The sequence below is a fragment of the Selaginella moellendorffii genome, unplaced genomic scaffold (assembly GCF_000143415.4).
Source record: "Selaginella moellendorffii unplaced genomic scaffold, v1.0 SELMOscaffold_29, whole genome shotgun sequence".
Classification (NCBI taxonomy): Eukaryota; Viridiplantae; Streptophyta; class Lycopodiopsida; order Selaginellales; family Selaginellaceae; genus Selaginella; species Selaginella moellendorffii.
This window is the reverse complement of record NW_003314290.1, coordinates 462894-477809: the sequence shown is the minus strand read 5'-3', so window position 1 is coordinate 477809 and position 14916 is coordinate 462894. Positions and strand designations below refer to the sequence as shown.

At 47.8% G+C, this 14916-nt stretch overlaps 4 protein-coding genes, 1 long non-coding RNA gene and 3 other non-coding genes across 8 annotated transcripts in view; 3 read left to right on the top strand and 5 right to left on the bottom strand.

Moving 5' to 3' along the window:
- Nucleotides 1–153: 153 nt before the first annotated feature.
- On the top strand, nt 154–1282 carry LOC9645613 (spastin). Its single transcript, XM_024680773.1, has 3 exons — nt 154–441; nt 666–1021; nt 1096–1282. Exons 1-3 carry the CDS (start codon nt 154–156, stop codon nt 1280–1282), a joined length of 831 nt encoding a protein of 276 aa, XP_024536541.1.
- An 83-nt stretch (nt 1283–1365) lies between these two features.
- On the top strand, nt 1366–1644 carry LOC112348440. Its single transcript, XR_002993032.1, has 2 exons — nt 1366–1489; nt 1545–1644. It is a non-coding gene; the product is annotated as an uncharacterized LOC112348440 (long non-coding RNA).
- LOC9645612 (cell division control protein 48 homolog C) lies at nt 1558–4154 on the bottom strand. The gene is made up of 8 exons (XM_024680909.1): nt 3500–4154; nt 2894–3438; nt 2682–2834; nt 2507–2623; nt 2351–2455; nt 2170–2300; nt 1897–2098; nt 1558–1830 (listed from the first exon to the last, which is right to left on the bottom strand). Exons 1-8 carry the CDS (start codon nt 4149–4151, stop codon nt 1666–1668), a joined length of 2070 nt encoding a protein of 689 aa, XP_024536677.1. The 5' UTR covers nt 4152–4154; the 3' UTR covers nt 1558–1665.
- Nucleotides 4155–4179: 25 nt separating this feature from the next.
- Nucleotides 4180–7334, bottom strand: LOC112348388. The gene is made up of 12 exons (XM_024680771.1): nt 7296–7334; nt 7030–7103; nt 6460–6915; nt 5808–5969; nt 5689–5753; nt 5498–5631; nt 5368–5435; nt 5090–5297; nt 4935–5027; nt 4748–4870; nt 4599–4693; nt 4180–4545 (listed from the first exon to the last, which is right to left on the bottom strand). Exons 1-12 carry the CDS (start codon nt 7332–7334, stop codon nt 4197–4199), a joined length of 1866 nt encoding a protein of 621 aa, XP_024536539.1. The 3' UTR covers nt 4180–4196.
- Nucleotides 6038–6109, bottom strand: TRNAD-GUC. Its single transcript has one exon. It is a non-coding gene; the product is annotated as a tRNA-Asp (tRNA).
- Nucleotides 7009–7090, bottom strand: TRNAS-CGA. The gene has a single exon. It is a non-coding gene; the product is annotated as a tRNA-Ser (tRNA).
- A 1387-nt stretch (nt 7335–8721) lies between the features above and the next one.
- Nucleotides 8722–8803, bottom strand: TRNAS-CGA. The gene has a single exon. It is a non-coding gene; the product is annotated as a tRNA-Ser (tRNA).
- A 702-nt stretch (nt 8804–9505) lies between these two features.
- Nucleotides 9506–14916, top strand: part of LOC112348387 — a 16360-nt gene continuing 10949 nt past the window's right edge. The window contains exon 1 of the mRNA XM_024680770.1: nt 9506–9844. Coding sequence (XP_024536538.1) covers nt 9506–9844 — 339 coding nt within the window. The remainder of the gene's footprint in view (nt 9845–14916) is intronic.

Here is a 14916-nt window from a genome sequence, read left to right as displayed (position 1 = left end):
AGTTGTCGCTAGAATGGATTTCCAGGAAGAATCCCCTCAGTTTACAGTAGAAAACCGTTTAATCTAACTCTTCTATTTAAAATCTTCCACGCGGCATCGTTCTATTCGTTGTTGTGAGGCATTCCCGCTCAAAATTTTGCCCTTGTTTTCGACATGGACGCTCCCGACGAAGAGCTTCTCTCCGCCAAGGCGAGGGGGCAAGTGATCGAGGCGCTGATCGTGCAGCCCATGAGGATTTCGCCGGATTTCAGCGTCGATGCGGCAGTGATCGCCACCGCGGGCTACAATGCGGAAGAGCTCAAGAAGCTGTGCAAGGAGGCAGGTTTGCGTGCTGTAGCTAGGAACGTTGGAGCGCATATGGAAGCGCATGGGGGCAGCCTCCGCCAGAGGTTCCATGAGGCCGATCTGCAACTCATGTTCGTGAGGACCGAAGATTTCATGGTAAATTGGCTGATTTTGATCGAGATGAGCAATCTTTACTCGAAATCTTTCGCAAAATCACGAAGTTTAGGGTGCCTCGTTCGTCCAGAGAGGTTGGATTCGAAGGAATACCGACAATCGGCTGGGATTTGGTCTACGCGCCTACAATTCTTCGCAGCGAGATCACATCCTTTCTCACTGGAACTTTCGAGGTGACTTATCTGTGTCTCGACTCTTTGTTGCAGTCGGGCTATTTGCTTCTTTGTGGTCCATCTGGCTGCGGGAAAAGAACGGTGACCAAAGCTGCTTGCCATGAAGCTCGCCTCAACTTCGTCTATGTGGAGGTTCTTTTCAGTTCTTTCCGTCCTTGTTTTCTTCGCTCTTTGTTAAGCTTTTCGTGGTTCCAGGGACGACGACTCATGATGCGAGGACCGGACTCGATCGAAAAGCTGTTTAGCCTGGCAAAGGCAGCAGAACCGACACTCGTGTATTTCGATGAGACCGAAGAGCTGATCGCAGAGAAGGACTGGGACAAGCTGGTTGAAGTGGTGAAAACGCTCTTGGCGAGTGATCACGTCCGTGTCATAATGGCTGCGAAAAAGTGAGTTCTAGCTCTCGGACAGTGCTTGTTCTAGCTTCTAACACTCCAAACTGTTTTGGCTTCGACTAAACTAGGCAGGCTGAGGAGCTCCAGGACGCCACGAAAACGCTGGAGTTCCAGCTGCCTGAAGAGACTGGCAGGGAAGTCATGCTGCGGACTCTCTTGACCAACAAATCTGTTGCGGACGACGTGGACTTCCAGCGAATTGCAGAGCTGACCGAGAAGTTGACATATTCGGACTTGAGGAGGCTGGTACGTTAACTGTGCTCGTCCTCTGATTTACGAAAGCTTTTACGAAACCTTCGTTGTGCAGACCAGCGACGCCTCGGAAATATGCCTACGGGAATTTCAAGCTCAGAAACAACTCGGGACAGGAGGCCCAGGGCGTCCCATGCTCCAGCGCAAGCACTTCATGCAGGCCCTTCTTCGAGACCTGCCAGTAGATTGGTTTCTCATCCAGTGAAGATGGTAAGCTGTGACGAATTGCGAGCGACACAAACTGATGCCTTGGCTGGTTATGCAGGACCAATTGGTAGTTTAGCTCGCTCAAAAGAAATGTAAATTCAACGAGACAATGCACGGCCAGCGTTACAAAACTCTTTCAGTACCTAGTGGCCGAAAAACATTTTGAGACGCGCTATTGGTCATGGTGCCGTCACGACTGTCGAACCGTGGGAACACCTTCGATTATTATCGACGCTTGGAACTCTGGCTAAACGCTTCCCCAATTTCTCGCGCGCCGTCTCGAAGTGATGCTGGCAGATTTCAGCCGTGCCTTCCTCCACGGCCGCGATGCAAGCTTGCTCAACCTGAAAGAAACACACAAGAGTTTTCCCATCAACTTGAAATCCAAGAAGCAAAACCAGAGAACTCACGAGCTCGGAGAGATGACTCCCGCTCAAGCCTTCGAGCTGAGCTGATGTTGCGAGCTTGGCCAGATCAACTCCAGCTGCCAAAGGCCTCTTGTGCGTGAGAGCTTTCAGTATGGACACGCGAGCCTCTTCATCGGGAAGAGGAATTCGGACATGGTGGCCAAGCCGTCCTGGACGAAGGAAAGCCTCGTCCACTGCCTCAATCCTTGAAAAGCACATAAAGCAAAAAAGGTTACATACAAACTCTAATTGGTATAGAGTAGAGCTGCTTGTCACCTGTTCGTAGTAGCAATGACAATCACACCATTCAACTCTTGCAAACCATCCATCTCCACCAAAAATTGGTTCACAACACGATCCACAGCGGTGTTTCCATCAGTCCCTCGTTTTGGACACAAAGAATCCACCTGGACAAACGTTTGCTTGAACGTTGGAACAAACGAAACTGGAAACTTACCTCATCAAGGCAGATAACACACGGACTGCACTCTCGAGCGCGCCTAAAGAGTATACGGACTTGTTCTTCGCTGTCTCCAAGATACTTGCGTAATAGCTCAGGCCCCTAAAACAGACAATGTGGCATCTAACTCTCGAGCTAGCACAGGATCTTTACCTTGACACTTATGAAGTTTGCTTCGGCATAGCTTGCCGCTGCCTTTGCAATCAGTGTTTTGCCACAGCCAGGAGGCCCGTGCAGTAAGAATCCAGCCGAGGTGCGCACTCCGAGTTTCTTCAAGGACGAAAGAAAATCGTTTACTTTCGAAAAACAACTGGACCTTGATACGTACCTTACACATTTCCGAGGGCGTGATACATCTTGAAATGCAGCTCTTGAGCTCTTCAACAACCTTGTTGAGACCTCCAACGTCTTCCCAACTGACGCTAGGACGAGATGAAAAGCCTTCCCGTGTCATAGAACCTTGAACTTGAGATACAGCAGCCTGTTGGAGACAAAAGCTATCAAAAGCTGGGGAAAAGAACGTAAACCAGAACTTCTCACCTCATAATCCTCCATCACAGTGGCCGGCTCCTCTTTCATCGTATTGACAAACTTCCACCACGGTTCTTTGTCGTCTGCACTACGAAGGCTTGAATTCCTCCGCTGTTCCGCTATGAATGATGCCTGCTGTGTCAGCTCGAAAAGATCCGCTGCAACAAAGCCTCTGGTTCTTTTCGCCACTCCAGTGAAGTCCCGGGAGCCTTCTATAAGTGTGTCGCGAGTCAGCACCGAAAGCATCTGTTTCCTGGCCTGCTCGTCGGGTGCATTGAGAGCGATCTCTATGGTGAGCCTGCCAGAGCGTCTGAGAGCTGGATCAATATCTTCCAGCCGGTTTGTCGTCCCTACTATGATAACATGTCCAGCACACTGCCTGCTCGCGTCCCACAAGTGATTCAGCCCGTCTATGCATGTCATCAACTGCGTCAAGCTTCGGCTATCCACATCCTTCCTCGCGGCATCTCGTTTCATAGCAACCGCATCGATCTCGTCCAGAAGCAACACGCATCTCGCAAGAGTAGCCACATCTGCGAAGATGGACCTGATAGCTGCGGAAAAAAAGACCAAAGAAACGCTTAAGACAGTGAGCATAACTTGAAAACAACTTACCTGCACCGGAAGAAAGCTCGGCTGGTGCTACTTTGCGAATCGGAACCTCTGCCTCGTTTGCGATCGCGTAAGCCAGTAAAGTTTTCCCACATCCCGGCGGACCGTGCAAGAGAATTCCGCTCACACTTTTCTGTCGAGGAAAAGAATGCGGATTGCGAAGACGATAGATGCAGCGGTAAATCGGCTCCAGCACCCTCTCCTCGAGTCCCCCAAAATTCTCAAACTTCACATTCTCGGGAGTCACTGCTGCTGCTGCTGCTGCCACACTACCACCTTTGTCGATAGCTTCTTCTTCCCCTTCTTTCTTTTCCAAGCCACATTTTGGTGGCTCTTTGCTATTCTCTAGCTCCTTCTCATTATTCCCCTTGTAAGAAGCACGCAATCCCCGATTGAGAAGATCACTGCCCTGGCCGACAAGCTCAGCCCTCTTCCTCTTCCTAGCTTGCTGCGAGGCGGCGCCGGCGAGAATGTGATTGACATGGCGGATGACGAAGACGCAGAAGGGATCATACCTCTTGCGGCGGTACTCGGCATGATCCACGCGGAGGCGCTCCACCAGCGCTGCGATGCGCGAGTCGGAGAGGCCGAGATGGAGATCGCCGTTGCTGGCGTACTCCCGGATGCGCAGGAGCAATCCCCTATCGATGCTCATCGCATAAACCCTAAACCTAGGCCCGCCAAGATGAAAATTTGAGCGTTACTCATCGACAAAGTAAACATACGAAGATTTCGCCGCGCGCGACGAGAATTTCGCTGGATCTTCCAACTTGCATGGAAGATCTCGCGGTTTCTCTGTCGCTTGGCTCGTTTGCCGAGCATTTGACTCGATCTTTTCGCGCTGCTGCTGCCTTGATGGCGTGCAATCCAGATTGACGATCTCTGGCGGGATTTGCCACACTGCTCGAGCGATCTCTTCGGCGAGATCCGCCATCACCGTCTCTGCAATGCCATACTCGTAGCGATCATCGTTGACAACCCCGTTTGCGTTTGTATAGATCGTTGCGGCCAGGAAGAAGCTCCTCCCGGTTTCTACGTCGACGACATAGCTGCGAGAGAAGGATTTCGCGAAACTAGGAAAACCATCGCAAGAGCTGCTTACGCGTTCTCGGTTGTGAAGCCAAATGCCTGGCCAACTTTGTTGTAAATCCGCAGAGCTCCTTTGCTGCGCACCCGGCATAGCCCCGGCAAGAACAGCTGCAAGGAACTCTTTGCGATGAGACGATCAAACTAGATAAGATGGTTCTTCACCTTGCAAAAATCGTCCGGGTAGTGATAGTACTGAGGATTGGAGGACTCGGCTGGATACTGAGACATTGCTTCCATTAGCAGCTTTGATGTTTCCTCGTCCAGATCGAGAGGAGAATTATCTAACTTCATTCATACAGCAGCCAAAGCGTGAGCGATATATAAACTGATTTTACAGACGCAAACTTACGTGGATGTCCGGTCGGGTGACTTTGATCAAGAGGTTTTGGAGGTCGAGAAGGCTGATGGAGTTCTTCCCGGAGAAATCCATGGGCTCGTTCACCTGGCAAGTCATTTCTTAGAAGAGTTTTCCGATCGGAAAGAAGAGAATGGATGAATAGTTACCAAGCTTCCATCTGCGATGTAAGCGTTCCCTACTTGCAGTCCCTGCGAGGGAGTGTTTCCTGGCAGAGTTAGACCACTCCGTTTCGGAGGAACAGCAGCGCGCTCTTCGAATCCAACCGGTCTGCAAGTAATGTTCATGCCACTGGACGACGAGAAATTTCCTGCGAGGTGATGGCGAAGCCTTGCGCTGGGAAGATTTGCGTGCCACCTACAGTGTATCCGAAAGTTGTTTGTGTGTTTTTTTTTCTTTTGTCATGCTGCTGCTTGAAAACGCTCACATTGTCTCGTTCAGCCAGCGGTGGCCAACAAAATCATACAGCCGATTGAAAGCTCGATTGTCCGAGGCCTGTCAACAACACATTTATATGAGAAGGATGAAATGAAAGATATATCCAAAGAAACGAATACCAGGAATAGCTTTCGAAGCTCATGAGCAACAGTGATCCTTTGGCCATCCAGATTGCTCGCATCATATTGCTCCAAAAGTCCTCCTTCGTTTAAAGGATAAAACTGGAGAGCACTAGAACAGGAAATCCCAGGTCCTGTGGAAAATCAACAAAAAAAAGTTTCAAGTGCTAACAAGAAAGAGTATGGCGAACCCATAGTCTCCCTGACGCGTCCGAGTTTTAGCAATGCTGCTATCACTCCACAGAATTTTATAGCACTGCAAAACATCCATTTAAACAAGATCTCACAATAAGAAAACAAGAACTTATACCTGGCTGGATAGAAATACTCGGATCCAGCACGGAATCCATGGCGAACAAGGCAGGGAGTGCCGATCTCGTCCTCGGCAACCTCGGAAAATTGTACCTGGAATCGGAAATCAGCCGCATTGTCCACAATTGACCCGAATTTCTCTGGGCGCGCTCTGAGTAGTCTGTCAATCATTTAAACCCTAAATATCGTAATAAGCATACTGAATCTACTAAAGAAAAAAAATATTTGCGCCGTTGCCGGGGATCGAACCCGGGTCGTCCGCGTGACAGGCGGAAATACTCACCACTATACTACAACGACATCACATTATAAATTTAATTATTACCTAGTTCAATGATTATTGGAGCTTAATTTAGATTATACATAACCATTAAAAATCAGGAATATGCTCATACCAATCATGAGTTTGGCAGGCTTGAAATGACTTTAAATCTAGTCACAGGAACCACCACACTATCAACTACCAGTTCCATACAACAAAAATCTAAAAGAAAATCTCTAGCATGGTGCTCGACATCCATGACCCTCAACAACAAACGTTCATTGAATTGGACGATGGAAACAAGCTACGCTTGACGTGATTATATCACTCTATATTCGTCATCGTGCCATGCCTGCTATAGTGCCACGTAGGCTGCTATAACAAATACGAGAGCGCGATCCATTGCTTTCTTCGGTAGGGTTCTTCGCTTCCTCCCTCAGAAACTCCATCTTTTCTAGCGATTCCTGCCGAAATCTCATCGTTCTTGACAGAAATTTTTGCTGGATTTGTTTCCCCATGGCGACGCTCAAGAGAGGCGTCTCGTTTCGGAGGCAGGGATCTTCGGGATTGAGCTGGGCGGAGAACTGGACGTTTACAGAGGAGGGGATGTTCCACAATCAATCCAAAGCTGCAATTGCGAGGGGCGATCAGATGATCACAAATCGTGAGCATCCTGCCACGCTTGGTCGCAGCGCTAGCACTGGCCACGGGGGAGGATCGATGAAGCATCTCCAATTTCGCAGCGCGGACGCGATGGTGGATTGCGATGGCGCTGGAGGCCAGAAATCGCGATCCCGGAGCATTCTTGGCTGGCTCAAGGGAAGAATCTCTTCGAGAAAGGCATCTAAATCGTAGAACACATTGCGGGAACGTTAGAATCAAAAAGATGAAAAAATTTAGCAAGATCGAAGAAATACAAAGCAGAAAAAATGAAAAACGTGGATGGCAGGATTCGAACCTGCGCGGGCAAAGCCCACATGATTTCGAGTCATGCCCGATAACCACTCCGGCACATCCACAACTTGCAGTCAACTACATGCACAAACACATTTTACTCCCACTAGGTTAACTTTACGAACATATCGAATATACTTTCATTGACCGTCAATACATGGTTTTGCTATAAAAGAAGACAAGATCTTTGTTTCATTGTTGTACTCATGGCTTTCCGATCTCTGTCCCTAGCTTGATCTTAGTTCGATCTCATCAATATCTACATTGTACTATAGCATTCTCGTGGCTATTTTGCTTTGGGTCTTCCATGGCGACGCTCAAGCGAGGGGTGTCTTTCCGGAGGCAAGGATCGTCGGGGTTGAGCTGGGCCGAGAACTGCGCATTCACGGAGGAAGGGATGTTCCAGACGTCTCGGGCGCTGGGATCCGGGGCACAAGGCGGCGAGATCATCAATCACGAGACCTCGTCTCATCCCTCCACTCTCAACCACAGCTCGTCCGGCACTGGAGGAGGATCTCATGGGGCCGGAGGAGCATCGGCGGCGTTGGGATCGCCAGGGGACTTCGATGGTGGCGCCACCGATCTCCACCAGAGATCTCATCACGGTGTTCTTGGCTGGATCAAGGGGAGGATGAGAAAGATCTCTAGAACTTAGATCAGAGATCTTTTCGCTTGTGGAGCTCTTGGAGTGATCTTCACAAGTACCATGTTGCTATCAGAGAGTAAAATCAAATCCATGTAAATACAAATGTGTGTTCGTGCTAGACTGGATGGTTGGAAGATTCTCCAGCATTTGGTCGACAAAAGCCTGGCAAGCCAAACAAGACGCCTCACATGCCAGTAAAAACAAGGTCAACAAAACAGCTTCCTTCCGTGAATGGCACGATTCGAACCTGCGCGAGCGAAGCTCGCATGATTGCCCGATAACCACTCTGGCCTTGCAAGATTTGACGTGGCAACAGACATTGTGAAGATATCTCGTGGCCGTAGTTTACGATCTGGTCAAACGATTGACGTGATTAAGTCAAGCGGTAGATCCTCCGATAGAAACTCAATCGTTTCTCGCGGGGTTAGAATCTCATCGCTTTTGACACAATTTCTTGTTGGAATTCGGCGACGCTCAAGAGAGGGGCTCGTGTCGAAGGCAGGGATGTTCGGATCTTCCGGCAAAGATCTGGACGTTTACAGAGCAAGGGATGTTCCACAAAAACTCCAGGATCAATCAAGCCGCGGGGGCGACTCTCGGATATCACGAATGGTGAGGATCCAGCCATGCTTTCGCCATGGAGCACGCAGGATGGTGCATTGCGAGGTGCTGGAGGCTAGAAGTCTCGTGTTCTTGGCTGGCTCAAAGGAAGAATCTCTTCGAGAAAAGCGTCTAAATTGTAGAACACATTAGAATCTGAAAAGAAAGACATCAAAATCGTAGACCACTCTCAAGGCACCACCTCTTCCCAGTGAAGAAACCGAGGACTTCGCGATGGTGGTGGAGGCAAGACGATCGCGAAGATTTCCCGCTTCTCTTCATGAATCGCCCACGTAAACACTCATGATCTTTGCTTTGATTAGACTCCATGCTGTAGAACGCGAAAGAAAACACCAGGAAGAACGAAACCAAGCTCGCAGGCCATTGCCACTAGCAAGGGACATGGAAGAAGCAACAATTGGAGCAAAAAAAAGGGAATGGCAAGATATACGTGGATGGCAGGATTCGAACCTGCGCGGGCAGAGCCCACATGATTTCGAGTCATGCCCGATAACCACTCCGGCACATCCACATTGCGTCCCACCTTCCTCAATGCGTTCACCTTGCAAGTCAGCATAGCTCCACGACAAGCCCGCCATCGACAATGGTGTTTGACATGCAACGCAACACCCAGTCGCTTTAGACCGGGACTTACGCGCAACAGCGAGGACAATGCCCTTAAATCTAGACTAGCCTCTCTTGCTTTGCGGCAATCTATAGAATGCCTCTCTTGCTTTGCGGCGAGCGACAAGCGAGGATTCGAGCTAGCGCGGTGGCGGTGGCGGCTTTCTGGGTCGAGAAAATAGGGTTCTATGCCTGAAGTTCCAGTATAGAGGAAATTATCCCGATGTGTGTCTTCTAGTCTGGCAGCGGCGATGGCAGCGATTGTGCCGATTTAAATTCGCGCTCAGGATTTGCTTTCACTGTCAGGTACCGTGGGAGTGTTCGTTTAGCTCTCTGTGTTGGATGCGTTCCAGTGATAGAAGTTTGTTTTTACACGTTTTCTCTGTTGTCTCCTAGACTCCACTTCCTCTCTTGTGATCTAAACTGGCTTCTTGGAGAGAACTCATTTCTTCGTAGAAAACATGAAATGTGATCGGCTTTGTGTTCCTTCTGTTTTCTCGTGAATCTGGCTTTACTTTAATCGGATTCGCAGGGCAGTACCATCACCGCCAAGATCACGACCGCAACAACATCGTAAGAAGAACCATTCACCACCAATCGACGTCCATCAATGGCTTCTCTCAGCCGGGGGGTGTCGATCAGGAGGCAGGGATCGTCGGGGCGGAGCTGGGCCGACTCGCTGGGCCTCAACAACGCGGTGGAGCCGGCGCAGAGATTTAGCAGTAGCAACACCAGGGGCGGCAAGGGCGATGGGATCACAAAGAAGACGATCATGGTTCTGGACAGCGACGACGATCACCAAGGCCACCACCATCGCAGCAGTGCAAAGTCTTCGACGGTGATGAACAGGAGTGGCAGCCACAGGGAGGAGCAGCGGCGAAAGTCTTCGTCTTGTTCGTTGTCCAGGGGTGGTGGTGTAATCGGTTGGCTCAAGAACAGGTTTCGAAGGGCGAGATTTTGAGAGATTCTTCATCTTCCTTTTCTTCCTTGATACAAGGAAATGTAACTTGCCAAGCCAAATTATACCATTTTGGCAAGATTTATTATTTTTTCATTTTTTATAATCAAAAGGAAGTTTTCATATGAAAACATTTAAAGTCAATATTTTATATCCTTTTAGTTTAAAATGTTATATGTGAAGATTGATGTTTATACAGGATTAATAATTGCTAAAATGCAAAAAGATATATAAAATTATATGTGTTATAATAAGTAAAATTTGTTATTGTGAGTGCATGGAATATGGAACAGGAATACAGAAATGTGCATTTCAATTAGCCCAAAAACCCTAGTTTATATACAGGAGCGAGTGGTCCGCATTGAAACCAATATGATGGCTACCAAAATCCCACTACGCTAATATTAGTATACGGCATCGTAACCGTACACTTGGCCCTCACATTATTATTTTTAGAAGACTCAAATATAATATAACCTATACAGGATTAATAATTGGTAAAATACAAAGACATAAGTAAAATTATATATACTATGATAAATAAATTTTTTTATTTGCTTTATATAAGAATCAAATATAATATAACTCATCAAAATTATTTCTTAAATGTTGACATACTAACATTATAATTATAAAGATGGTGTGAGTGCATGGAATATGGAAATGGAATACAGAAATGTGTATATTAATTAACCCAAAAACCTTAACTTATATATAAAAGGGAGTGGTCCAAATTGAAACAAATCCAATAACCACCAAAATCCCACTATATGAATATTAGTATATAGCATTGTAGCTATATATTTGAACTATACATCATCACTTCGTCTTGGAATAATGAAAGACCATCAAGATTCTTTTCTGGATGGGTTGAGATTTTAAAAGACATTAGGAGGAGGTATTGGTGTATCTATAAGTGGTGCCAATTATTCCTAATTTCTTTGTATAAAACATTTCTCTTGTTGCACATGTATAATTCTAGAGGATTAGCTTGTTAGATGTCATGCCAAACCTCATAAACTGGTAGTCCAATTTGCCGCAACACTCAATATGGTCCTTTCCACTGAGCAAAAAGCCTTTTAAATAAATATATATTGTAAGATTCAGAAAATAAACTAATACCAAATCATCCATTTTGTACTCTACATGTGGACAATAGTTATAGTGTCGTTGTTATTCCACTTGTATACAACCTAAGTGTTCGGCAAACTCTATTTGGACAAGTGGAAAAATATTTCTCAAATATTAATCATGACTTAGCATTGGTAACTCATAACAATCATAAAGGTAAACCCAACTCTATTGGTAGTATTGGATTATAATCATATAGGAGTTTATATGGTAAAGCATCAATAAAACTCTACACCCCTATGACATATATACACCGAAGAGATGCAAAATAACCATCCCAATTTGAATATTGAAAATTTATGTATTTCACAATCATCCTTTTGAAGGTCCAAACAAGTCATTTCATCAAACTGTTTGATTATGGATGATAACCACTTGTGAAAGTGTGGTGTATCCCCAACCAAGATGTCAAAACATAAAATGCTTTAGCTATAAATGCGGGATCATTATCTAAATAGGAATTTTACTCAATTGAGAAGGAAGTATCCAATAGTAGTTGCAAACATGTTAATAAAAGCACATACTTCCACCCTATGAGTTAAATAGTTATAAGCAATAATAATATACTCATTGCCAGTAGTTGATTGTGAAAAATGCTCCATCCAATCAAATGCCACCAACTTAAATGAATAGGAAACTACAATTAACTCTATCCATCCTTTTGTAGCACAAGGGGGAGTATTATGAGCTTAGCACCAAACATAATTATGCACATACCAGATAATATCACATTGCTATAAACAACCAACTCCCCAATGTGTCGTAGGTTAAAAAATCTCTAAAAAGCACGACCGAAATGTTAAAAAGTTCATCGGATGAGACCAAATCCAAGATTAAGTCCAAGACCGATTATAAGACTTAGTTACAGACTAAGTCCGAGATCGAGTCCAAAACCAACTCTAAGACCAAATTTAAGACTGAGTCCAAGACCAAATTCGAGACTGAGTCTGAGATGCGAAATTGGGTTCAAAACTGAGTCCAAGATCGAGTTCGAATACTAATACAGATCATGGGGTGAAAGCACAAAGCCTGTATCTCCCAAGGGGGGAGGGGCTGCAAGGGGTTCCAAAAATATAGTAGGGATAGTGAAGTCCAAGAATTAGTCTCGAAGAAACTCTCCAATGGTGCTTTCAAATTGACTTGAGGTTGAAATTGGGGCTTAGGGGCATTGGGTGGGAGTGAGGATGGACTCAAGTGGTGCTAGAGGGGCCACTTAAGGAAGTGTTCAAAAGCAACATCTACTCTTGGAAGGGAAACTGACTGTGGTGCTCCCAACTCATGTAGAGTGGTGCCCCACTTGAGTATCTTACGGCTCATTAGTCTTTGCCCTTCCTAAGGGATTGGGCTTTCCCTTCGGGATAGAAGTGGGGGAGTAGGAGTATCTATATTGGGCCATTAAGCCATAGTGTTTCCCCTAGTGTCCTAAAGCAAGTGTTGCACCCAAGGCTTGGGATTTAGAGAGTCCCATGATCAAGCCTTGTTATACCAAAGGATGTTAGGAACTTGGAAGTTTGGTGTATTTGTGGGGAGTGTAATTGAACCTTAAATTTAGTCTAACCTAAGGAGGGGGATTAAGAGAGAATTTAGGAATCCATGGATGGATGATTAACGCTCTATTGCTTGTGTAGTGAGTTGTTAAAACCACATAGGACCAAGTAAGAACTGGTACAATATGTGGGAACTTTGACAAGGGAATTTGATGAACACCAAGGCCGTGGTGGTCAGATAAATAAAGTAAGTTAGTAAATTAGAAAGGAAAAATTTGTGGCATATATATCTTCTATAGGAAGTGGAGCTAAAGGATGTGCAACAAAAAGTGGAAAATGCAATATTGTGAGACACAAAATCCCTAGGCTCAAAAGTGGAGCCGAAAGGGTGCCATGTGGTAGTGGCCGAAGTGAAAGCCAAACGAGCGTAACACGTTTGGACTAAAAGCTCCGACTTGAAAAGGTTGAGAGTGGGAGTGGAACTCCCAACGAAGTGCTCGAGGAATGAGTATGAAGCGAGCAATAAGCGAGGATCCAAAAAGGGACCCAAAAGGACTAATACATGACACGTGGAAGTGTTCGAGATGGACCCGAGATGGACTTGCGTTGGAGTCCGAAGTGGAGTCCGAGAGGACCCCGAGATGGAGTCCGAGGTTGGAGTCCGAGGTGAAGTTCGAGGTGGACCCAAGATGGATTCGAGATTGAGTCCGAGACGGACCCGAGACGGAGTCCGAGATGGACCCAAAACGGACCCGAGATGGAGTCCGAGATGGACCCGAGGTGGAGTCCGAGATGGAGTCTGAGATGGACCCGAGATGGAGTCCGAGATGGACCTGAGGTGGAGTCCGAGATGGACCCGAGGTGGAGTCCGAGATGGACCTGAGATGGAGTCCGAGATGGAGTCCGAGATGGAGTCCGAGATGGACCCGAGATGGAGTCTGAGGTGGAGTCCGAGATGGACCCGAGATGGAGTTCGAAGTCGAGATGGAGTTCGAAGTCGAGATTGAGACCGGGACCAAGACCGGGACCAAGACCGGGACCGAGACCGAGACCGAGGCCGAGACCGAGGCCGAGGCCGAGACCGAGTCCGAGTCCGAGTCTGAGTCCGAGTCCGAATTCGAGTCCGAATCCGAGTCCAAGTTCGAGTCTAAGAGGGTGAAAGCTGTAAGCGACTAAATTTTCCATTCTACTTTAGTCACTTAACCACACCTCTGACCACTTGGAGGAGTCTCATTCGCAACCTCCATAAGTCCAACCCAGGACTTGGGACTTGCTAGCCCCGAGAATGGCATCCATGCCACTCAACATTTGCACTTGGTCCAAGTGCTCCACGTGTCCGATCCCATGACCGACGCTCAAAGGTACCACCGACATAGCAGCCCGTTACGCTAAGGCTATGCCCAATCACCTTTGCCACACTGGTAGTCCAATACCACTTGCATCACCGTCTTGGCTCTCCAAGACTAGACAAACCTTCCGTGAGTGGTCATCTCAGATCCACTCCTTAGCATCCTTAGGGTGCCCACCGACAGGGGGAATAGCCTTCCCCAATATCCCTCTGTCAGTCCCCACTAAGTCCCTTTCTGCCCCTGGCCGTGTTTGCCAACACTGCCACTGGATCGAGACCCACAGGCCCGACCACTAAGTCCCACGGTCCTCTGGGACTTCCTCACCACACGACTGTGTCCTTGGTCACTACCCTAGAGGACTGCTCCTCTTCCTTTCTACAGTCTGGGCCTTTGGGACAACATTTCGGAACACCGTGGCCTTACGCGAGCCACCTGGGTACTCTCCTCGTCTTCTGCCCTTGGGTGCTCTAGCCATGGGCTTAGAGCGGGTTCCGTTGAGCCACACCAGGTATCCAAGTAGGTAGTGCCACCCACACTTGGACTGGGAGCATCGGCCAGTCGATCTCCCGGGGGAACTAGAGCCGGCTCTTGAACACTTCACCAAGCTACCCCGCTTGTCGGTCTGTGTTCACTCTAGTCTTGGACTTCCCAGTGGGCAGCTCATCACCCAACACTGGGTCCGGCCTTCCTGGGCCAAACTGGCCCTTCCTGGCCAAACTGGCTCCACTGCAGTCCTCCCCCTACTATACTTTTGGAGCTCACCAAACCCCCCAGGGTCTGGGAGACGAACGCTTTGGGCTTTCACCCTCTCAGGCTCCGGACTCGGACTTGGACTCGGACTCGGACTCGGACTCGGACTCGGGCTCGGGCTCGGTCTCGGCCTCGGCCTCGGTCTCGGTCTCGGTCCCGATCTCGGTCTCAGTCTCAGTCTCGGTCTCGGTCCCGGTCTCGGTCTTGACTTCGGACTCCATCTCGGACTCCATCTCGGACTCCATCTCGGGTCCATCTCGGGTCCATCTCGGACTCCATCTCGGACTCCATCTCGGGTCCATCTCGGACTCCATCTCGGACTCCATCTCGGACTCCATCTCGGACT

What these genes read in the sequence shown, in the direction of transcription:
- LOC9645613 (XM_024680773.1), top strand. Translation starts at nt 154, where the DNA reads ATGGACGCTCCCGACGAAGAGCTTCTCTCCGCCAAGGCGAGGGGGCAA. An exon ending in TGAGGACCGAAGATTTCATG is followed by an intron (nt 442 to 665) that starts GTAAATTGGCTG and finishes TCTTTGTTGCAG; the next exon opens with TCGGGCTATTTGCTTCTTTG. An exon ending in GTCATAATGGCTGCGAAAAA is followed by an intron (nt 1,022 to 1,095) that starts GTGAGTTCTAGC and finishes CGACTAAACTAG; the next exon opens with GCAGGCTGAGGAGCTCCAGG.
- LOC9645612 (XM_024680909.1), bottom strand. Translation starts at nt 4,151, where the DNA reads ATGAGCATCGATAGGGGATTGCTCCTGCGCATCCGGGAGTACGCCAGC. An exon ending in GTGTTATCTGCCTTGATGAG is followed by an intron (nt 2,301 to 2,350) that starts GTAAGTTTCCAG and finishes ACGTTTGTCCAG; the next exon opens with GTGGATTCTTTGTGTCCAAA. An exon ending in GTCATTGCTACTACGAACAG is followed by an intron (nt 2,099 to 2,169) that starts GTGACAAGCAGC and finishes GTGCTTTTCAAG; the next exon opens with GATTGAGGCAGTGGACGAGG.
- LOC112348388 (XM_024680771.1), bottom strand. Translation starts at nt 7,334, where the DNA reads ATGGAAGACCCAAAGCAAAATAGCCACGAGAATGCTATA. An exon ending in AAGCAATGGATCGCGCTCTC is followed by an intron (nt 5,970 to 6,459) that starts GTATTTGTTATA and finishes AATGATTGACAG; the next exon opens with ACTACTCAGAGCGCGCCCAG. An exon ending in ACATCGCAGATGGAAGCTTG is followed by an intron (nt 5,028 to 5,089) that starts GTAACTATTCAT and finishes ATGACTTGCCAG; the next exon opens with GTGAACGAGCCCATGGATTT.